This window comes from Myotis brandtii, unplaced genomic scaffold, assembly GCF_000412655.1.
Source record: "Myotis brandtii unplaced genomic scaffold, ASM41265v1 scaffold359, whole genome shotgun sequence".
NCBI classification, from domain to species: Eukaryota; Metazoa; Chordata; class Mammalia; order Chiroptera; family Vespertilionidae; genus Myotis; species Myotis brandtii.
The window spans coordinates 1270337-1295128 of record NW_005363802.1 but is presented as its reverse complement, the minus strand read 5'-3'; the positions used below and the strand labels follow the sequence as shown (position 1 = coordinate 1295128).

The following is a 24792-nucleotide window of genomic DNA, read 5'->3' as shown; positions in this document are numbered from 1 at the left end:
ACCCAGATTTGGTTCTGATTGGTCAGTTTCTATGCCAGTCAGCGTCAAAAGCTCTGCCTCCTAGGCAGCCATTGGCTCCTCACAGTTCACCCAGATTTGGTTCTGATTAGTCAGTTTCTATGCCAGTCAGCATCTCTGGGCCTATCAATGGGGCCTGATCAGAAAGGCAGGGCTGATCAGCAGCCCCTGTGGAGGCCTGGAGAGAAATGGAGGCGCGGCTGTTGGCGAGGCCGAGAGAGAGAGAGGCAAGTTCTGATCAACGGCTTCCACAGAGGCTACGGATCAGACCCTGCTTCTCTCTCTGTAGGCCTCTCTCAGGGCCTGATCTGCAAACCCCTAGGCAGTCAGTGCTGGGTCGCCATGGCAACCCAGCTGACTTCCGGTCTGGTCAAGCCTTCGGTGGTTAGGACCCTGGCTCTTTATTATATAGATTAGCAGATAAGTCAAAATGGCCTCTCTGATGACTGGGTTTTCTCCCATTCTTAATTACAACTTTGATCGTAAAATTATCAATCTCTTGGGGGAAAAACATCTTCTGGTAAGGACAACAGAAATAAGCCCCATCATCATCATTATTTTCTTTTTCAAAAGTAACAAACAGCATTCCAAACAAATGTGGACACGGGCCAATGCCTACTCTCCCTCACGTGTCAAATGGTTATTTTGTATGTATTTTGAAAAAAGGTAGACTTCCTTCCTGAAGCTCAAGGAAAGAAATGTATTCTATGTGTAATGTAAGTGCTGTTTTAAAAATACTTGTTTGGATATACTTTCTAATGCACACCAAAGAAGTCAACAGTTTAATTGAAAGAAGGAAAATTTAAAAAAAACTGAATGAGTAGTTTAGTGAAGGAAGAATGATGGGCAAAGACACTAAAGGGCGTGACGCTTTATACAAAGCCCACTGCTCAGTTCCTGACACCTAGCGGGATCAATAAATGCTATCAATAAATCAATATATATATTTCTGCAGTGGTGCTTTTACTTTTCGTTTCTGATGTATCTCTTTGGTCTTCTCCATCATGGAATGAGAACACCAAGACTTTAAAGACTAAAATTTACCTTTTTCTCTTATAAGTTAAAACAATGTTGCATCATTATGAAAACATGATTATTCAAAATGGAAATGAAACTCTTCCCAGACTTCCATGTTTCTGTTTACTAAAAATGGTAGGTAAACTGTCATATAATTAGAACTCAATACAAACAATATTGAGACTGGCTACTGGTTATAAGAGAGAAAAAAAGAGATATTTGTATATTTATTAGAGACACTTAAAATGTAAATGATCTGATAACTCCAATAGTAAGAAGAGCACCAAAAGCAGTTCTAGTTCTTTGTAGTCAGAAATTATAAAAAGAAAATTCCTGCTTTCTGACTGAAGATATAAGACCATTATCACAATTCTCTAACCCCTGGGAAGACAGTCTCAATGCAGGATCAAATCGGAAGATTTAAGTACTAGGCATTTTGTTATTCTATTTAGGTTCAGACTGATCTCTACTTTGAGGGTAGGGAGCTTAATGTTTAAGAAATGGCATGTCTGCAGTACCAGGGAAGGCTCAGAGCTATGTACCAATGAGTTGGCAACAGTATTTTAGGAACCTAGTTGTCTTAGGCACAAAACCCAATCCCTAAGTTTGTGCATGAGGAAGGAGCACAGGAATTGGAGTCAGGCAGACCTTGGTTTGATTCCTGACAGCAAATTATTAGTTGTGTACCATGGAATAAGTTAAATAACCTTCTAAAGCAGCCGTGGGCAAACTACGGCCCGCGGGCCGGATCCGGCCCGTTTGAAATGAATAAAACTAAAAAAAAAAAAGACCGTACCCTTTTATGTAATGATGTTTACTTTGAATTTATATTAGTTCACACAAACACTCCATCCATGCTTTTGTTCCGGCCCTCCGGTCCAGTTTAAGAACCCATTGTGGCCCTCGAGTCAAAAAGTTTGCCCACCCCTGTTCTAAAGGCTCACTTTCCTCATTTGTAAAATGGGTTTAATACCTCGAGGGACTATTGTGTAGGTTAGGGAACACATGCATGCACACATGTATGCACACACATATGCACGCATGCACACTGTCCATCTGGTGGAGTCTCTAACATTCAATAAATGTTAGAGATCCTACTGGGTGAAGCTTTGTTATAGAACTAAAAAGAAAGTCCTATATAAAAATAGCTCTGGAAACTAATATAATTGAGGTGCCATGTCACCATGGCTTTTCCAGGCCTGTGACTGGATTTGGAATAGTATCTGTACCCAGTTAAGGAGTTAGAAAGTAAATTTACAGATTGGGGGAGAGAAAGCTGCAGAATGCAGGGCAAGGAAAGGAAGCATGTGAAGGCAGCTCTGCACTTACGCCGCTCCTCCCTGTGCCTCTCGGTCTCTGCAAAGTACTGGCGGAGCTCCTCTGTGATCTCCATGTTGCTCAGGTCGCACTCCACCTCATCATCTGAGTCGGTCTCCGCCTCCTCTTCTGTGGTCCAAGATTGGTCTTCGCTTGTGGTGTCAGGAGGATGCTGCCCAGACCTTGGAGAATGTGAATAACCACAGTGGGAGTCCTGGGAGGACAGGTGATGGTCACAGAAGGGCTGAGAAGATCTACCTTTCTTAGCATAAAAGCTCTGGGGAAGACCTCCTGGAGCGAAGTACCAGGGGGAACTGAAATAAGACTCCATGGCCCTCCGATAGGCATTCTGGTGGCTTCGCATCCAAGCCATTGCTTGATAATAATGTTGCCAGTATCTTGCATATACTGGATGACAAGACCAAGGCGTGGTAGTTTCCGATGATGTCATCTACAAAATAAAGGGAGGTGTAGGCTCGACACTACAATTCATCCTCAAGATAAATCCCTAAATGTTTCATCAACTTATCAACACATATTTACTGAGTATCTACTAACAACCTACTCTACTGTAGGATGCTGCTGGCCAAAGAGGACATGACAGGTCCATGCCCACAATGGAAACTGAGTGTATGCACACCCGCTCTGAAGTATGTGTACATGAGGTACGCACAGGATAATTAGCTTAAAGTGATGGCCATAAAAAAGTGGGACAGAAGCTAGTAATGATCATTTTTAGATAGGATGCAGGGAGAGATAAGGACTGGACATCTATCACCTTGGCCCTTTCTATCCACTGTAATTAAGCAACTAGTTCCCAGTTTGAAACGGCCTGCCAAGAACCACATGGACTAATGAATGGCATGTTTTCTGGTCCCTCCCTCTCTGCCCCCTAAAGGCCTGCTGGCCCAGCCTATTCTTCAGTGCCACGGACAAAAGACGTTGAGCAATGCACCCAGTGGTGCTTTTACTTTTCGTTTCTGATGTATTTCTTTGGTCTTCTCCATCATGGAATGAGAACACCAAGACTTTAAAGACTAAAATTTACCTTTTTTCTCTTATAAGTTAAAACAAAAATCTTACCTTTGCTGCCATCTGATTGTGAAAGTCCAAATGGGCACGGGAACTAGGAAAGACCAACCACAGTGCAACATCTGGTCAGTATAGGTATGTGGTATTCATGGCTATTTTGTAGTTTGCCAAGCAGCTTCTCATAGGGTGCCTCTTGCCAGTACCATGCCTAGTCTTCATGCAACTTACTACTACGGGACCCTGGCACCTGGGCATGACCTTGTGGTCTGAAAAGGAGGGATCCTCTTAGGTATGATCAAGTGGCTCAAGGGACACTCCACTTCTCAAGTACTGGTTTCCCTAATTTTTGTTTTTCAATTACAGCTTACTTTTCAATATTTTTTGGTATGGGTTTCAGGTGTACGCATAGTAGTTAGACAATTATATACTTTACAAAGTGTTCCCCCTGATATTTCCAGTGCCCACCTGGCACCGTACATAGTTATCACAATATTATTGACAGTATTCCCTAAGCTATACTCTACATCAGCACTATTGAAAGACATGCAAGATGCCCCCAGCAGCATAAAGGTCACTATCTTAAAGTGCAACGACATATAGAGATTTAACAACAGAACTTGTTTCCCTATTGAAAATAACTATATAAAGTTAGTAGTTAGTATATATATAAAAATAATATAGAGAGTATTAACCAAAATTGACAACTATTATTTTATGTACCAATCCTTAACTCATGCCAATGTCTATTTAAATTAAACTTGCATGTCCCTGAGGCTTGAATAGAATAGTGTTCATCTTGCCAACTCACCAGAAACTTTTATTGGGCCTTGGGGAAGCCCCTCTAAATAAGATATCTTCCACCCTGGGTTGTGCCCTGGGCTTTAAGGCCCCTCAATGAACCTTATTTTGGTTTGGATTGTGATAAGCACCTCTCAGCCAGCGGGTGACACCATGCTCTCCCTGTCTAACCACGCTGCCCCTTTGCAGGAGGAGAAACTTCCATGGAGGCTCTTCATGGAGCCACCATGCAGGATGCTTGTGCCCAAAAGCCTTGCTATGCCCAGATCTGCGCCTTTCCCCGCTACCTAAGTGCGTGTGACTTACTGATATGACAGGAAATACCTAAAGGTAAAGTCCAATCTGCACCTTTTACAACCCATTTAAAACCAACTTAATATTTTTCCTTCTGTTCAGAAGTTCAGAGCTACTAAAATGACAATCTATATCAGAATGTACTCTAAGAAGTTAAACAAAAAAATAATACCCTAAAATGCATGAGAATTTAAGCATCTGTTAGACCAGTGGTTCTCAACCTTCCTAATGCCACGACCCTTTAATACAGTTCCTCATGTTGTGGTGACCCCCAACCATAAAATTATTTTCGTTGCTACTTCATAACTGTAATTTCGCTACTGTTATGAATTGTCATGTAAATATCTGATATGCAGGATGTATTTTCATGGTTACAAATTGAACATCATTAAAGCATAGTGATTAATCACAAAAACAATATGTAATTATATGTGTTTTCCGATGGTCTTAAGCAACCCCTGTGAAAGGGTCGTTCGACCCCCAAAGGGGTCTCGACCCACAGGTTCAGAACTGCTGTGTTAGACGAAGCCACTAACACAATGTGTTGCTGAGCAGTTGCTTAGGATTTGAAACTTCAGAAATCAGATACTGAAAAGAGTCCTATTTTTCCTAACTTCACTCAATCACAGAATAGAATTTAAAAATCTCCAAGCCTTAAGAAAGAAACTTGACTTATTTTGTAATCTTGATCAGATGTTTCACTATGGGTAATGTTGAGACGTTAAAATGACCACTTCTTTTAAGATTTAACCTAAAAGAGAATCATTTGCTTTCTTTTTAAATATAATAAGCTTTCAAATAGGGTATTTCCAAGAGGGCTGACATGAACTTCTGTAAATTTATCTTAAATATAACCCACACTTCCTGTTCACTGTTCTAAATTCAGAAATACACACATATGCAGTGAACGTAAACTGGAAAAAGGTTAACAGATGCAGTGAAAATGTAAGTGCACATTCAGTCCACATTACTCTTAACCATGTGTACGCCATAAGCATCTATAGACGCAAGCGGCGGACCTTTTTTAATTAAATTCAAAGTATCATGGCAGTTAACCAGTTAAAGTATAATTTAAAGGTTTAAAACATGAGCCATTATCTGAAAACCTGGTTAACTGCTTTGTGCTTTACAGGCCACTGAAGAAATCTAAAATAGTCAATATAATCCAGGGGCTAACCACCCAGAGAAGTGAAACGAACCCCAAATGAAATTATGGCAGAAATCAGCACACACTTGAGTGCTAAACTGTAAGGTGCAGCCTTTCGGTGCTAATTACCTGCGGCCAGTTTTCATCTGTCTATCACCGATACCCGAATCGCTTTCTGAGAGCCTGCAGCACCTAATGACATTAAAGTGAACTCCATGTGTGTCTTAATCAAATTTGTTTTAGAGATTCACAAGTAGCCTAGGAATTAAATTAGAAAAGTCGAGGAGACATCTGCATGTCTTCTGAAGATGAAGAGTTTTGAATCCAGCCTTCTAGCCTTAAAAAACATACTTAGAACCACATTAATGTGAATAGTACTTATCCCAAACTGACAGCCTCGAATATGTAATCAACATGATTGTCACTGAACACTACCATAGACCTCAGAAAGGCCTGCTTTTATTTAGAATTGGGACAATCCAGCCTGACTTTAAAGAAGCAGCACCAATATTCTGCAAATGCATGAGATGGTGTCTGAGAGGCTCCACTTTGCAGAGTGGGAAGTGTAGGCAGATGTGATAAAGTAGGCAACTATTTAAGAAGTTCAAGTGCAATCCATCATGTTCACCAGGCTGCTAAATGTCAATGGCTGTGATTAAAAAGAAGAGGGAAGCACTAATTTGAGGAGAGATTACTTATTTATGCCTTTAATTCATTAAATAATTTGAGAGAAGGGCTGCCATGGTACACTGCTTTAGAGATCACGCAAGGTACACTGACCACGTTTGCAAGAAAGACACCAGGATAATGAGCTGAGATGAGCGAAGAAAGCCAATTTCAGCATTTGAAGCAGAAGCAGCTCTGATTCAGCCCAGTGTGCTGCCTATTTACAAAGCACACCAACTAATCAGCTAAAGGACTAGACTCTTTTAAGACCGAGGCCATTAAGGAAAGAGGAATTTATATTAATGATGGAATACAGGCAACTTTGTCCTCAATTTTAGTGCTTTCTGCATTGGTATGGACAGACACTAGGACATTCACAATCACATCTGCTGCCATCCTCCAGCAAGTTCAGAGGCCTGGGGCTGTATGTCAAATATACCAATTTCATCCTTGGCTTTATTATCTCCCCCCGCCCCCCCAAATTCCAAAACCTATGTATCATATCCTCTTACATTTCCTTATTTTTAAGATTCCTAAAATCCTACAGATAGTTGCTTATAAATAGTTCCTGAAATGACAAATTAATCAATCTCTGAAAAATTAAATCAGATAAAGTATAGAAAAACACATAAAAAGGAATACCAGCTTGCATAGAGCTTTATTATTATTACTAGAGGCCCAATGCACGAAATTCGTGCAAGGGGCTCAGCCCTTGCAAGCCCCGGCTGCCTCGGCTGGCCCTCCCAGCCCCACAGCCCTAGCTTCGTCAGGAAGATCATCCAGACGGTTGTCTGGGACGGTCCTTCTGCTGTTCGGTCTAATTAGCATATTAGCTCTTTATTATATAGGATTAGCTCGCTATTTCCAGTATTACTCTTGGTATTTTATGCCAGCAACTTTTTCTGTAAAGGGTCAAATAGTAAATATTTTGGGCTTATGGGCAACATCCAGTCTCTTTTTTCAATTGAAAAGAACAACCCTTTAAAAATGTAAACACTATCTTTAGCTCCTGTGTAGTACAACAGAAAAGCTGCGGGCCATCATTTGCCCACCCGTTTTACGTGCATACATCATTAAGCTGTACAGACACTGCCCTCAATATGCTAAGCATCCTAACTGTTCCTCACTTTCCACTTGGAAATCACTGGAAAAACTTTGGATTCTCACCCTTAAACTTGGACTAAGACGAGTGGAAGCAAGAGAACTGGGATTATGACCAACCCCAATGTTGGTGACCAGTTCCTAATATTTGGGACAAAAGAATCCTCTCCATGACTAAATAAGAAAATTGAATCACTTCTTAAAGATCTACATAGACATTTAAAGACTTAAGAAAAAATGACCTTAAACTCCGGCAAAACAGTATCAATCGACGGGACTTAAGAATGCACATGCAGTGCCATGATTTCTGATGAACACTCTACCACAGCGGTTCTCAACCTGTGGGTCGCGGCCCCTTTGGGGGTCGAACGACCCTTTCACAGGGGTCGCCTAAGACCATCCTGCACATCAGATATTTACATGACGATTCCTAACAGTAGCAACATGGCAGTGATGAAGTAGCAACGAAAATAATTTTATGGTTGGGTCACAACATGAGGAACTGTATTTAAAGGGCCAGAAGGTTGAGAACCACTGCTCTACCAGCTGCCATGAGCGAGACAGTGACCCAACAAGGACGGGAAGAAGGGAGAGTTCCCAGTCTTATCACTGGGAGAAGGAATACACATCCTTCCCCACTAGTTGCACCAGTTAGCTCCCAAGGGAAGGGTCCTGTTCAAAGCTGGTTATTCTTTCTACACACAATGCTTAAGAACTTAATAAAAACACCTGGGTTTCTGAAAGGCCAACATTAAAATAATTCTAGACATTATGACAGCACCACCATCAGACACCACTATCATTTCAAAGCAAAGAAAGCTTATGGTTGCCGCAGACTTAGATGCCTTTTCAGTGGTCTTTAATTTTATCTTTCATTCCCTACCTCCCTAGGAGTGTCTCCTACTCTATTATAGCACATTTTGTGGGCTGATGGGATGATGCAGCTGAAAGAAAAGAGATTGGCAATGTCAGGGCAGGCTGGGAGCCACAGCACTACCAACCGGGCAGCCCTTCCCCCGTGAGTACAATGGCATAATAGTCACTACCCAGCTGAGCCCTGGCAAGTACAGAGACCGAATTCATTGTCTGTCCTCAACCATTAGAGAAGGAAGGAATAAAAACAGCATTGAGGTCATTCACTGAACACTGCCGAGACCCACAGACAAGACAGCGCCTGAGTCTTCAACAATATATTTCCCTATAAAGCCTTGCTTGAAAAATGCGCTCATTCTTCATTGAATCTGCTTATCCTGGAAAAGACATTTTTAAATGCATAAATATACATGAATAACAACAGACAAGAGCTTTGTAGTTTTCAATGAACACACTGTGACTACTTCCATCGAGTTATTTTGAAAATTTCACAAATGAGTAATGTAGCATTGTACATCTTCTTTTCACTGTATACAGCATTTATATTCTTATAAATATAGGATCTAGGGTGTGTCATAGCAGCCAGATAAATAAAATAAAAGCACAAATTTCCCTCAAAACGATAAATCTGTAACTGGTTTTTCCTATCTTCCTTTTCCACTAGAATTCTGGAAATTAAATAAACAAAAACTCACCTGCTTTGATTTTTGCATAGGAACACACAAAAAGTCAGTCATTAAGTAAGTTAGCTGGTTAAAGCCCTGAAAGTCGTACCATTCCTATAAAGCTCCCACCGATTTGATTCTCTGAGCCAATGAAATGATTTCAGGATCTAGTTAGGCCTTCATTACAATGTTTTAAGGTAAAGGGAAGGAGGAGGGTCTGCTGGAGATTGTTCATAATAAGTGAAGATATGGTGAGAAATCTGAATTACATAAATGGAGTCATGCGATTCTAAGGAATCTCTGTATATGTGGTAATAACCCTATCGGAGTGGATGACTTCCAATAACACACACTGGTAGGAACCTCCTCAACTAAGAGAAATAATAAAATGAGGTTTTTTTGAGAGCACTGTTTCCTGCCCTCACCCCCAGCAGCTAATAAGGATGGCAAGTTCATCTGGCTCCCTCCTGTGGCTTTGCATGGTCCTTGCTCAGTGTTTTGGACATCAAGTCTGAATGGTCTTCTACCCTCAACAGCCCAAGCTCCACCTCCCAGACACAGGCCTCCCACAAGCATATAGGCTTCCGTGTTCAGCAAGACCACACCTTTCTGTCTCTAACAGCCACCATAGGCAAGGGAGCCCACAAGCAGTTTTATTTCCTTATTCCCTCAACCCCAAACCCCAGTTTACAGTCTTCCGGATGTTGCAGTAAGTAATGGCACAAAGAAACATAGCCTGAGGGAAGGAGATAGACTGAAAATATGTAGTTAATTCTTTTTAACATGGATAACAGTCTATCCACAGAATGGCATTGCTTAATTTGTTAGCAAGAGTGATGGATTTGTGAATGGATTTCTTTAAAAGTTCACCAAATGCCCATGTGACTAACGTCAGAATCAGAAGTGAAATATGAGGACACCCAAAAAGAAGTTACCCTCAGACTCATAAACACAACAGGCAATAGGATAGCTGAAAACTGGGATAACTGAGGACATAATAATAAAACAACTCATAAGAAGAAACAGTAAGATCTCGTCACTGTAAGTATATCCTTTGTGCAGTAAAAAAACTAGTGCGATCACAAAGAAATAAGTGAACAGTCAGGTAATACAAGTTAAGCGCCTACCAGCAAAACCCATGGCTAGTTTAAAAGTGGTTAAGAGCATCAGTAGATTTCAGGAGCCTTATTTCAAATTTTACGTCTATAAATACATACATGGTAATTTCATGTTAATCTCTCTTTTCTGAATGTATACAGCATTCATTATGCCCCACTCATTTGGGTGTTTAATCAATTATCTGTAGGCATGGATTTGGCAGTCTACTTCTTTTAAATTTCCCATTTTTCTTCCAGCATAAAAATCACAGCTAATATTTCCTTTCCTTGGATGCTATTGGGATTATTGTTTCCTGGTAACACATTCTCCTCCTACCTCTACCCTCTCTAAAATCACTGAGTAGCTAGTCACTCAAATAACTCTGACTTTATTATAAAGCTCCAAATTTTTTTCAGAAAGCATAAGTTATTTAACTAATGTTTTCAAAGATATTTTCAATGTATATGACCAACTATAGTTATACGTTCTTCACTCGTTCACTTTTTTCTCTGTCCTGCAACTGGATTTCCTATTGTAGATCAGTGGTTCCAGGAGCTCTGTAGCTAGTTTGAAAACCCTCCAAACTCCAGCCTACATGTTCCATTTTCCCCACCCCCCTCATCTCACATCATATCCTTCAATGGTGGACCCTAAAAGATACAACAATCTTTCACCCTCTGTAAAAGTTTTAGAATGAAAATTTCTCTCTGGAGCTTTAGTTTATATACTTTCCCAGCAGAGCAATGAGCACACACAGACGTGCACACCTTACAGTGAACTTGCCTTCAGTTATGCCTATCCAAAGTTACTAACAATCTTTCAAAATACACAATTTTCTGTTTGCATTACCATCTCAAAGGGACTGTTAATTTTATAAACCATATAAGCATACATTGTATGTTGAAAGTAAATAGCCCCAGAAGTCTCATTTGTGTTATTAATCTTTAGTCTGGACTTTCGAGTAATGCTGTTCTGACTTCAGGTTCAAGACAGCTGAATACAGAACCTAGCCTGTGAAGTAACTTTAAAAATAATTTCTGATAAAGAAATTGTTCAGAACCCACTGGTTTGTACTAAGGAACGCTCTGGATTTCAAAGCTAATGGGTACTGGTTGGCTACTGGTTTAACTACTGAGTAAGAAAAAAGGGCAAAGGCATTCCCCATCTCCACGGGTAAGGTGCATACAAATGTTCTCCAGATAACTTCCACTTCCACCCCCCGACTTCCCACAGAGGTCAAAGTGCGAGGGAAAAGAAGGAAAACCCAATTTTTTTAGAAGACGGACCAATATCCTAGACGTCCCTCCAAGAAGAAGGCTGCCCTGGGCGATCTTGTTTAGAGACTGGGCTGGATGGGCAGGCCGAATTCACCTTCCACATCTAGCTTCTCACAATGCCCCTGGCACACCAGAATCACAATGGGGAACTTTAATAAAAATGCCGATGCCTGGACACTACTTCTAGGGATTCGAATTTAATTGACCTGGAAGGGGGGCCGCGCATCAGAATTCTTAAGTCACCCAGTGATTCTGACGCACGTGCGAGCGGAGAAGACTGCAACTAGGCCCTCGTCACAAAACACCAGCAAGGAGTTAGGCATCTCTTGGGCCTCTGGCTCCACCTTTTACCGCGAGATGATCATTTCTACGACAACGTGACAGCCCAGCCCTCGGCTCTCAGGGCCTCCGAGGAAGCCAGGCTACGCTTCACCTCCCAAAGAACACCCAGCCGTCCCCGGAGTCACCTCGGGCTCCCAGCTTCCAGATCCTCGGCGGTGGGACGCACGGACCTACTTCTCCGTGGCGGCGAGTGGGCGGAGCTATCGCCACGGCGACTAGACGTGAACTTCCCATTCGCCACACCGAGCGCCGGAAGTCCCGCCCTCACCGCGGTGACGGCACGTCCGCAGCGCGTTCTGCACCACGACGCTGGGGGACGGGCGCCGGAGAAGGGTCCGCCCCTCGAGTTGAACGTGGGACACCCTGGTCGCGGCGCTATGGCGAGGACCCGGACCGCTGCGGCCACGAAGGTGGTTTCTGCGCGGCCCCCGACCCCACCGTAGTTCCTCGGCCTTTGATATTTCGCTCTTCTCAAGGGAGGGTGGCCGCGGCCCAGGGGAAAACGGCCCGGCTTTCGAAATAGTCACCCGGATCTGAGTTTGAGCGCCATTCTAGCGCTTAGTCTATTGACTTCCCTGTGCCTCGGGTCCTCTCCCATAATGTATGTGAAAAATACCTAGTGCACAGTGCCTGGTGCGTTACAGCAAACAAACAAGTGGTGCCTATTAACATTACTTTTTATCCTCACAATCATTATCAGCAGTACTTGCCCTGTTAGTACCGCAGAGAAATCATTAATAACCAAGATGAACCACTCGAAGTGTAAGAGGCGTATTTTTTTCTGGGGTAACTTGGCAAAATGTGGCAAGAGCCCTAAAAGGGAGCATACTTTAAGTCCTAGAATTTTTCACATCTGGGAATTTATTCCGAGGGAAAACATGTAAACTGGATGCTCGTTGCAGAATTATTTTAAGAAGTGAACACTGGAAACAAATGCCTAATAAGAGCAGGTGGCTAAGTCAGGCTAAGTGAACGGCGTGGACATTATTACCATGCTGTTCTTGGACTATAGAAGAATCACAGCCCAGAAGAATATTAACTTTAACCAAGATGTACTGCGTGCCTACTACAGTTATTCTCAAGTATTATTTTGCATCTGCACTGTCCACTGTAGCCACTCAACACCTGTGGCTATTCACAGCTTGGAATGTGGTAGCTGAATTGAGATGTGCTGTAAGAGTAACGTACAGAGGGTTTTGAAGAATTAGTATAATAAAATAGAAAAATCTCAATTCCTTTGTTAATCCTCACCTGAGGTTATTTTTTTCATTGATTTTTAGAGAGAGTTGAAGAGAGGGTAGAAGGGGCGGGTAGAGAGAAACATCGGTGTAAGAGAGACACTCTATTGGTTGCCTCAGACTGGGGCTGGGGATAGAACCTGCAAGCTAGGCTTGTGCTCATGACTGGGAATCGAACCAGCACCCTTTAGGTGCATAGGGCAACACTCTAACCAATGAGGAACGCGGGCCAAGGCTAAAAAAATCTCATTTTTTTAAATAGAGCATGTTAGGGAAGGACTATTTAGGTAAAATAAATTATAAGATAAAAATTAAATGATCTTTGTACTTTTGAAACTGGACACAATCGGTCCCAGGCCACCTGTCACTACTTGAGCCAAATTAAGCAGACAGGGTTGAATCATATATGAGCGTTTATTCCAATAATGCTGGCAGTATGGGAGAGCAGTCGGTCACCCTGGAAATTCTGCTCAGAGCCCCCACCCCACACACACCAGTTGGATGGTTATATACACAGGAGGGAGAAGATAGCTACCTGCAGCTGCAAGTGTAACATGGAAAGGGGAGGATAGGGTCTGCAGTCCAGCCTGCAGGAGCTCAAAATCCCATCACAAGGTAGCTAATCTATGATGTTACAAATGGCTCAGCCTGGGGGGGCGGGGTAGAGAAAAACAACCTTCCTGAGAAAAACAACCAGAGGGGGTCAGGGCCTGGGCACAGTTCTCAAAATGTATTTCTTTTCTGAGTAATGGAACCATTCAGGCATCTTACTAGTATCTTTTTACAGCCTTGTTTCATCCTCCAGCTTCCCAGGGTCTGTAAGAAAACTTCTCATCTATAGTTAGTTAAGGTGAATGATTATCAAACAACTGTGGCTCTCTTCTTACTACGTGCCCTTCCCCACTATCACTTTAACATGGCTAGTAGGACATTTAAAATTATATATGTGGCACGCATTATGTATTTATAAATGCCTATCAGACAGTGGTATTCTATTTACCTGATATACAGTGGTGAACAAGACGTTTTTTGACCTTATAAAATTAACACTGTTGAGTAGAGCATAGACAATAAACAGATAATATAATTGTATATGATGGTAAGTTATATGAAGAAAATCTAGCAGGTAAAGGCCAGAAAGTGTTTCTATATTGAGGGAGATTACTTTAGACAAGATACTTTCTCTACTGTTTAGAAAATGGATGTGGGATGAAATGGGATATCTATGGATGGAAAATGGGGGTAGGGAATGATAGGAATTGTGTGTCTTCTGGGAAAATTCAGGTGTGGATTGAGGCTGATAAATTAATTGGGGCCTGGCTAAATCTCCGCCTTATGGAAGAAACTGCATCAGGGGAGGAAAGAAAGAGAGAAGAAGAGGGAGAAGATAGAGGGAGAAAGAACTGAAGTAACCCTGGGAAAGGCAGAACCAAGCAGGCCTGGAGTAGATATGTGTCAGGTAGAGCAGTTACTGGCGTGCTATGAGTTTATAGTACCATGAGTGTGTGTATATATTCTGTCTCTCTGGGTGGAAGGTGCTCAGAGTGGTGAGGTAGACCCACCTGGCCAGAGACTCAAATTCCACCTATTTTGTTGCTTCATGCTCCCTGGTTTGTTGCCTTGGCTCACATGGCACAAGATGGCACACCACTGTGCCTTACTTCAGCCAGCGGGAAGAGAGATATGGGAAGCTGTGGCAAGCCCCGTCTCTCTAAGGTAGTGTTTCTCCACCTTGGCACAATTCAATTTGAAGCTGGGCAATTCTGGGTTTGGGGGCTCTCTTGTGCATTGTAGGATGTTTAGCAGCATTTCTGGGCTCTACTCAGTAGATGCTACTAGCATCCCCCAGCTGTGACAATTAAAAATGTCCCAGACAATGCCAAATGTCCCCTAGGACCAAAGCTACCCCCAGTTGAGAACCACAGCTTTAAGGCTACTTTAAGTCTCCAGTCACACTTCTGCTTAAATCCCACTAATGGCCAGAGCTTCATCACTGGACCATCCTAAGGGTAGTGGAGTCTTGGAATTGTCTGCTAGCCAGATTCCCAGCTAAAAGTTAACTGAAGAAGGCAGGAAGCTAGCAGATTCTTCCGCATCCCCATTGCTACAGGGAGTGGAAATTCTGTAGCTGACTGAGAAGGTGGCCCTGTTCTTTTTATCTTCCAGGCCAAGTTTTAGTCATTAATCATTTAAATTCACATGGAAATATTGGTGATGGGGAGCACTAAGCATGAACAAGGGACAATCCCTTTTGAAAAGGATGGGCATTTGTTACTCCAGAGAGCTGACCAGGGTGAGTGAGAAACTGATTCTGAAATGGAGGCTGAAGAAGGTTGGAGTTCACATGAGTTTTAGTGTCATCCTTTAGCAATTTATAAATCCTACCACTTGTTACCCTGTTGTCTGGCACTTTCTTTGATTTTTTTAAAGCAATAACCTCAAATTAGTAATAACCCGCCCAGCTGGCGTGGCTCGGTGGTTGAGCATCGATCTATGAACCAGGAGGTCATAGTTGGATTCCCAGTCAGGGCACATGCCCGGGTTGGGGAAGGTGGCCGATCGATGAGTCTCTCTCATCATTGATGTTTCTATCTCTCTCTCCCTCTCTCTTCCTCTCTGAAATCAATAAAAATAAAAAAATTATTAATAACCCTTATATGGATTTTAGCAAAAATTTAAAAGGTCCTTCCAGATGAGTAACTCTTTAAAGTAGGATTTCTCTAGAACAGCGGTCGCCAACCGGTGGTCCACGGACCACTGTGGTCCGTGAGGTCCGAAATGTTGGTGACCGCTGCTCTAGAGCACCATGTTGGTTTTAACAAGTAGGTATTGTTGACAGCATTACCTCTGATGATTGGAAGTGGGTGGGAAGATCTTTTACTTTGTATTTTATGCTCTTTTGTATTATCTGCACTTATTTTTGTTTTGAATACAATTACTTATAATAAAAATTTAATGAAACTTTTCAAAGATACCCTCAAAAAAAGGAGGGTTTCTCACCTTCAGCACTAGGACATCTGGGGCAGCATAATTCTTCATTGTGGGGGCTGCCCTGTGCATTGTGGGATGTTTAGCCAAAATTGCCAAATCTCCCTTGGGCAGGGAGGCAACATTGCTCCCAGTTGAGAACCATTCCTTTTAACGGAGCTCCTAAAAATTCCACGGTCTGTTAAGGCCATATGCCACAGTAATCTCATATCAATGTATCCTGGGGGTGGGAGAGGCATGTTTGTGGGGGGGTGGGGGTGGGTAGTCAGAGCTTGGAGAAAACGAAGCTCCAGCTGCAGCATGGCATGTCCTCTTTTTTATATTTTGGAGAAGTCTGCTTCTGCTTGTCCCAGCAGCTGGCGATCAGGTTGACTGAGGTATGCCCGATGGCCCTGTGAGGATGCAGAGTTTATTTACTAGTAAACCCCAGGGCAAGACAATCTACAGAGGCCATTACCTAAAGCACAAAGTAGCACAGAATAATCCCAGACTGTGATACTGGGACCCCGAATTCCCCTCAGAGATGTGCAGGTGTGGATGATCCTGCCAGGTGTGTGAAGCTATAGCTAATTTTATGGGGCTTTTTAGACCCCTCCGGCACCCCTCTGCTACCAGAGTGTTGTGGAGAAGTTGGTTGGGAGCAGTCCCCTTGCCTCATGTAGGTGGTGCTAACACTCCTAAGATGTTATTTTGAAACCGGGTAAAGGAAATGGCAGTTTCCTAGGAGTATTTCCACCCCCGCCCCAGTGAGCCACTTTCAGGCCTCGCCAATTTCCCTTCAGATTCACCTCCCTGGCAAGCTCCTGTCCCAGTATGCAGATACTCTATTTCAGGTGATGACCTCACCTCCTACTGAAAAAATAAAGATGACCAGGTGCAGATTTTATCACTTCAAAATGTCTAAACTCTGTACTAACCCTGCCTCTTGCCTTAGAATAAGAGGTCTCTTGGTTTCTGCCTAGGCCAGGGGTGGGCAAACTTTTTGACTTGAGGGTCACAATGGGTTCTTAAACTGGACCGGAGGGCCGGAACAAAAGCATGGATGGAGTGTTTGTGTGAACTAATATAAATTCAAAGTAAACATCATTACATAAAAGGGTACGGTCTTTTTTTTTTTTTTTTAGTTTTATTCATTTCAAACGGGCCGGATCCGGCCTGCGGGCCGTAGTTTGCCCACGGCTGGCCTAGGCCAATCCATTCTTGTGTTCTTTGCATCCAAACCCACGGTCTCACAAGCACCTTGCCCTTTCAATTCTCTCTCTCTCTCTCTCTCTCTCTCTCCCTCTCTCTCTCTCTCTCTCCTCTCTCTCTCTTTCCATCAGCATCAGCCTTGCTCAGGCTTTCTGATCTTTGCAATAGTTTGGGTTGACTGTTCATCTCCCACTCCTTACTGTCTATTTTTTCAACTTCTCTCTGTGGTCCTACTTCTGTAAAAAGTGGCCTACTGTGATTCTCTCACCTTTTCTCTCAATCCACTGTCATTTCTCTCCTAGCACGTCCACTACAACACAGCTGTCTCACCGAGGCTCTCTGCTGACTTCTTTCTATCTACTACCTAGTATTACTTGGCCTCTCTGCAGTGTTTGATACTATTGACCATGCCCTCTTTCCTTGCAATTAGCATATTTTCCCTCCCCAGAATGCAAAAGTAACATGTGTTTCAAGCACAGAACAAAACACAAGAAACACAGAAGAACAAAAACACAAATCTTGGAAAACACAGGCACTTAAGCACAAAGGAAAACAAGAAATACTCCCGTTACTTTAAAAATAACCACTCTTTATATTTAGTGTATGTCCTTCCAAGTTTGTTGTATACTAATACATTTAAACACACACACACATACCACTCTCTTTCTAATACACCCTCATATAAAAACCAAATGGTTTCTTGTTGTAGATCCGATTATAACTGTTCCCCAGAAAGCTGATTCAATGATATACACATACCTCTCCTCCCCACAGTTGTGACAACTAAAAATGTTTCCACATTGCCAAATATTGGAGTGTGGGGGGGGGGGGAATCACCCCCAGTTGGGAAGCTATGGGGTAGAGAGAAGAGTTGAACTTGGATGTGGCCTAACAACAGTCTTTGTGGACTCCACAGGCATCTCAGGGGCTAAAATGGCCTTTCTGGGTTGTGATAGTCAGGCTGAGCTGTCAGGGCCTTTATCTTTCATATGGAGAAGTCATTGGACATGGGCCTCTGAGAGGGAGCATGGTGTTGGGTGAGGTGGCTCACTGAGGCTGGAGCAACAAGTCCTTCATTGAAGGGAGTTCTGGGCCATCCCAGTGTTCATGACACATGCTACTCCAGAATTGTTAATTTGCTTCTCAGCATCTTCCACTCAATGATAAAACCCCTGAGAATTGGGGCATGCCTCACTTGGTTCTGTGTCATTAAAACGGAGCATACCATATGGGAATAAACACTGGTTAAACGACTGTGAAATTAAATGGGACAATAATTGTGGTTATTTGGATATTGGCAAACTTAAAATACTATAATGAAAGGCTTCTTGAGATCTGGTGAACTCCAAAAAGATTAATCTATATTTATATTATTAAATTATGACTACTTTTTTTGGAAGTAACAAGTCACTATCAGCTGATAAACAGTACTGAGCTCATTTTTAACAGTGTTTTGAATTTTCAGTAGATGAGATTCTTTAGCAGTAATTTATAAAGAGGATTAGGGGATTGGTGTGGGATGGATTCAACTAATTTATGAAATATTACTCAGAATTCAAGTAATGAAAATTTCCGCTTAAATAGATGTGATAATGCACTATATTTTGTCCATGTATAGCTCCCTAAAATAGCACCCATTTTCATCCAGCAGAGGGCACAGCTGTACATAGTTATTGATGGAGAAATACTTTTAAAAGCAAATACAAATGCATAATCTCACAGCCATACGCTAGTGACATATTATCACATGTAAATGGGTGTAACTATACATCTGAAGTTTAATAATGTGTTGTTTGTAGACTGCATTTCCAACTCTATTCTTTTACATTTTTTAATGTTATATCTTCAACAAGCTCAGGATTAAGTTAATCTCTAAAGAATACTGTTCATTTCAACTGCCTAAAATCATTTGAGCCCTATAATGTGTAAGGGTATTTTAGAGCACAGTTTCACTTATGGTATGATTTCTAGTCTCACGAGATATTTTATAGGGCATGATAGAAAAACATAACTACATATACTGCACAGTATTCCCCTCATAGTTTTGTAAAAATCAGGTTAATAGTGCCCTCCCATTGTTTTCAGATTTTGGTTGGCATGAATATTGCACATAATGAGCTCATATGGTGAAATGGACAAAGGCCTGTTCTAGGGGATGAAAGATCTGCTTTGTACCTTACTGATTTTGACACTTTGGTCAAGTAACTACTTCTCAGAACCTCTCTTTTTTCATCTCTTAATAGAGGGATGATAATGCCCACTGGGCCCCCTTCATAGATGGGTGATGGGTGCTCAGAGTGTAAGAGCCATGGACATTGCCCATCAGATGCATGGGGTCATTTGTGTCACAGCACAGAATTAACTGAAGCAATGTCATGAAGTGCCCACTGGATGGTGGTCAGTCTCTAGTTTTCTGTGAAGAATTTGAATGAATCTCCAGGTTCTTGGGCAATTCAGAGCAGTGGGAGGAAGAGGTGTCCAGGAATTAGTTTTCTGCTAATCTGGGGAGGAGGGATTTGATTAGTATCCAGACCTTATTTTTACCACAACCTGATAAAGCTGGTCACTCTTCAGTTATGTTTCTTACTTTACTTTAGATACATGTCTAATTTCATTTTGGGGAATTTATCCTTTGACAGTAATTCAAGACTACAAAAGGACATAATAGCTATATATGCATAGATGTTTATTTATTACAGTATTGTTTATGGATAATTAGTGAACTTGGAAGCAATTTAGGAACTGGCAGTCATAAAAATTAAAATTATGATTATTATAGAGGTACATAGAAAGTAAATCTGATGAGTGGTAAGTCAAATAAAAGAATGAATTATGTTTCATGTTAATAACTATGTAAAAATTGAAAGCATATGTTGCTGGGAAAGAAAGGCAAGAAAGATGGAATGGTAATAACCCCTGACATGCCAGAGAGTTAGTAGTCTCTGTCTTTCTGTATCTCTCTCTCTTTCTGTATCTCTCCTTCCTAAATCACATTATTGCTGTTATAATGATACTTGCAGAACACGACACTTCTAAAGAGATTTTTATACTTTGTTTGAAAAACAATAATGCCTAAAGTATCCAGAATATTAGGGAAGAAGTGGCATATTTAAATGACTTACTTAACTATGTCATTTAAATAAGAATATGTTTTTTTCTGTTAAAATTTTTAACTGATTAAAATATTAAAAAATAAGAGATCATTTTTTCCTGATCTTTACTCATTTAAACACACAAAACAACAGCAGCAAAACCATTTTTGCTAGAACTCTTTCTTAAACATACTACATACTTTCCTGTTTCCTACAACAGTTTCCTGGGCATATCTTACTCTTTCCTATCTCAGGCTTGCCATGAGACTGTCAATTTCTCTTCCACACAGAATGCAGTGATGTCCTCATGTGCAGTTCAGCTAGAGCAGGGGTGGGGACCCTTTTTTTCTGCCAAAGGCCATTTGGATATTTATAACATCATTTGTGGGCCATACAAAATTATCAACTTAAAAATTAGCCTGCTATATTTGGTCAAACATTTAATTAGCTCACCCCTAATGCCTTGAGGGCCAGACTAAATGATTTTGTGGGCTTTATACCGCCTGCAGCTGGACGTTCCCCACCCCTGAACTATAAGGTTATTTGCCTCTACAAGGCATGATCAAATCTCCTGAGTTTTGATTCCTTGAATCTTGTTCTTACAGGTTTTCTTTTTTTTGTTGTTTGGTCTTTTTCTCTCTTGTAGTCTCTTAGGCGTTATTTTTGTGGTTGCCAGTGTCAGAGAGTTAGCAGTCTCTCTGTGGCAGCCTTATTTTTTTCTGACCTCCTAACAAATTTGCTGCTTCTAATATGCCTTGCTGGAAAATCACACAATTGAGTTTACTAGAATTATGTTGTGCAGAGAGCTCCAAAGGGCTTTCCACTTTATGTATGTGTTTAGACAGTGGGGAAACGGCCATATCTATGTTGGTTGCTCAGAGGTGTTTTGACTTATTTCTTAGCTCCTGACTGTTTCCTGGATACGCTGAGGTCTCAGGGAAATGACCTATGCACAAGCTACATCTGCTGCAGGGAAAATGAAATACTGGCTCTCAGAAACAAAGCATAGTAGTAGTAAATCCAGTCGACCTCAACAAATCAATGGAAACTGACAGCAGAGCCAAGCAATCAATAGTCATCAAAAACCTCATGCTTGCGTCTGCTCCATTCTTTTTCCTTGTCACTTCATCCTTTCCATTCATCCTGGTACAAATTTATCTCTAGTTTAGAAAGGAGCAACTGAACAAGGATCAGCAGAAATTATACAAAATTAATTAGGGACTAATAATTTATGTGATGCAAGGCTCATTTCCTTTAGCCAACCAATAAATAGCACATCTTTTAAACATACAGGGCATATTTAAAACATAAAACAGATTGCTAGATGCAATGGAGACTCAAACCTGCAACCCAGAAACATGCCCTTGACTGGGAACTGAACCTGTGACCCTTTAGTGTGCGGGCTGATGCTCTACCATTGAGTCACACTGGCCAGGGCCCTACCCTTACTTTTTTAAAAAAATATATTTTATTGATTTTTTACAGAGAGGAAGGGAGAGGGGTAGAGAGTTAGAAACATAGAGAGAAACATTGATCAGCTGCCTCCTGCACACTCCCCACTGGGGATGTGCCCACAACCAAGGTACATGCCCTTGACCGGAATCGAACCTGGGACCCTTCAGTCCGCAGGCCGACGCTCTATCCATTGAGCCAAACCGGTTAGGGCACTTTTTAATAAAAGAATTAACTGCAAGAGTAAAGTGGACCATTTGTGCAATTAAAATAGAATTAAATGTAATTAAATTAAATAATACATAACTCTCTGGGAATCTAGATGTTAAGTAAATTCAGATATTGCTGTTACCCAGAGTCACTGCTATTTTCTTTTAGTTCTGGTGTCTAAAGTAAGACTCCAATTCAATGTTATCCACTATAGATGTATAGGCACTTTTTGAAGAGCATTTCTACCATAATTTATTTAACTCCACCCCACCCTTGAAGGTATTTATGCACTTCCAGGGCTTAGGAAAAGTTTTTATACTTCCCAGCCTTCTCCTTACTCCAAAAAATACCCAACAAAATGGGTAATAACTATAAAATAAAATAAGCAAATCTATCCCTTCATCTTCAGAGCAGTGATTGAAAGACAGCTTGTAATGGGACACAATTTTTGGTTTCTTTTGTTTAATTCTGAAGAAACCTTACAGATTCCATGGATCAGTGTGTGAGAAATGACCTTCACTTAGATTCATGTATGAGAAATAACCATCTTCTAAGAATCAATGCAAACTGCTAGGCAATGTTTTTAACAAGAAAAATCTTTATTTAAGTTTGGTCAGTACAGGTAAATACTGGAGTCACAGAACAATGTGCATTGACAGGATACAACAGTTCATAAAAACTGAGTAACTATGCACACAAATTTCTCAAACATTCAGTCACCTAAATATAAAATGCACAGATGCATGGGGGGAAAAACTAACACTGAAACTACTACAGGACTCCACCAACAAGTCTAACTTTTAGTGAAAACTACTGCACTGAGAAACTTGGCAGTCATAAAACCACATCTACTCCACCAAGTCTGAATGGTGCATAAGCATAGTAAAAGCACGAGCAGGAATGCCCTACACACCACAGGCTCTAGATAGACAGATTTATACAGACACCATTGCCTTATACTTTAAGGAAAGATTTCCATTTACAACATTACATTAACTCTTATAAAAGTAACCTGACCCTAAATGACGTTTTAGCAACAAAGTAATTAACTGTTAGAATTTCCAAAGTGGCAGATATATTGAAGCAAAGAAGAGAAAAAAAAAGGAACACACACACACACACACACACACACACACACACGGTAAATTGTGACAAAAGTATGCATTAATTTTGTGGATAGTATCCTCTCCCAAATTGAATAACCCTGCATAAAAAGTTGCTGGAAAAATATTATAAAACTGAACACTGTACATTTACACGTGAGTCCAAGCCATTCTGAACGTGGCAGGAACCAACAGTTCGGTTACCTTTCCCACTCACTGTTTTTTCCTTTTGAGAGTCATGATTGGAGTCTGTGTCGTTTCACTGTGTGAGAGAGTTTTCACTGCCCGTGGGAGAGACTATACTTCCATATCCCTGCACTGAGTTGGTTTATGTAACTACTACCTCCTTTGCCAGTTCTCTCCTCTGAGCTGTTGGAGGCCTTATTACCAGTCACTGGAGAAGAAGGAAAGCCATCTTCGGTCGTGTCCCCCTCCCTGTGACCTCCAGACCCAGACATCCCCAGCCGGGAGGAACTGCCGTTGCTTTGTCCATTGGTCAGCCGACTGCAGTCTTTACCTGGGGCCTCCGCCTGTCCCACAGGCTCAGATGTAGTCCTGCTGGTACCTGGGGCTGGGGCTTGAGCCTGCTGCTGTTGGTACTGAGCCAACTGCTGGCGCGTCTCCTTCAGTTGCTGCTGTAGAACTAGAATGGTACTCTGCATATCCTCTACTTCTTCCTCCAGCTGAATGATGAAGTCATTCAGTTCACTCCGGCTGCTTTTAAGCTCCTCACTGTATTTCTTCTGTAAAGCCAACTCTGCTTCAAGTTGCGCAATAAGTTCCCGGTTCACCTGCCTTCCAAGCTGCTGATTCTCCTGGAGAAGCCTTCGGCATTTCACCATGACGTCTTTGCCTGTTTGGCTATCAGGAGTAAACTTCCAGGCACTCAGTTCATTCCGGGTTTGTTCCAGTTTGTCTTTAGTCTCGTCCAGCTCACCTCTCATTTTTAGGAAAAAGAAGTTGATCGCCGGGTCTGCCGCTGTTGATGTCGGCGGGGCAGCACCGGGCTGCTGGACTTGCTGGAGGTACTGGATTTGAGCAGTGTACTCTTGGACCTCTTGCTCCTTGGTTGCTAGTCGCATGACAAGGATGTCTTTTCTGCGTGCAGACGCTTCGTGTTGTTGCTGTAGTTTTTCTGCTGACTCCCTTAAGCCAGTTACATTGGAGTTCAGATCGGTGTACTTGTCCTCCAAAGCTTGCACATATGCTTCATACTCTTTCCATCTTAAAATCAACTCATCTCGTGCCATAACTTGAAAGTCTGTCTCACTCAGTCGAACCTTTTTGGGAAGAGGTTCCTCGGTGGTCATCTTGAGTCCTCTCCAGACAGAGGTCCCACAAATGCAGCCCAGTCACGGAGGCCGAGGCGGCGCTGCCGGATCGCCAACCAGGGGGCGTGAAACCGCCCAATCGATCGTGCAACCGCCGGTCTGATCTGATTCTCCCCTTTATTTGTGGGTCTCGCAGCCACAAAACGGCGCCGAGGGAGGAAACGAGGCACTGCCGTCCCACCCCCTTCTGGTTCTTCCTCCAGAACCCCACCCCACCGCCATCCTGTCCCCTGCAAACATTTTCGTTCAGTATGATTAGAAATGGCCTCTGGTATTGGAAAAATGATCCGGAAGTCCACACTGTTTATTGCTTACATGCAGGTGTGTGTAGACTGTTCAGGGAAGGAAAGGGAGTATATTTGCAGTGAACAGCAGTGTTTTGTCCGTATTACACAAGTTTTGCTGGTCATTTTGAAAGGAAGCTAGTTGAGAACATGGCTATCTTTTCCATAGTTTGAAGGCTATCTTAATAAACACCTACAATGTCCTATTGTCAGCTGAATAAATCACATATTAGAAAGTGATGCATCCAATAAATTCTA

The 24792-nt window shown here is 42.0% G+C and overlaps 1 protein-coding gene and 1 pseudogene across 6 annotated transcripts in view; both read right to left on the bottom strand.

Moving 5' to 3' along the window:
* Window positions 1–11873, bottom strand: part of GEMIN8 (gem (nuclear organelle) associated protein 8) — a 21459-nt gene extending 9586 nt beyond the window's left edge. The window contains exons 1-3 of one of the 6 annotated variants that reach the window (XM_014544316.1): window positions 11756–11873; window positions 3436–3478; window positions 2365–2803 (exon numbers count right to left, since the gene is read on the bottom strand). In XM_014544316.1, the coding sequence (XP_014399802.1) occupies window positions 2365–2803; window positions 3436–3447 (451 nt within the window). In that variant the 5' untranslated portion in view covers window positions 3448–3478; window positions 11756–11873. The other 5 variants (XM_005871881.2, XM_014544317.1, XM_005871880.2 and 2 more) reach the window with 5 other exon arrangements.
* An 11173-nt stretch (window positions 11874–23046) lies between these two features.
* On the bottom strand, window positions 23047–24305 carry LOC102238790 (annotated as a pseudogene).
* Between the last annotated feature and the right edge of the window lie 487 nt (window positions 24306–24792).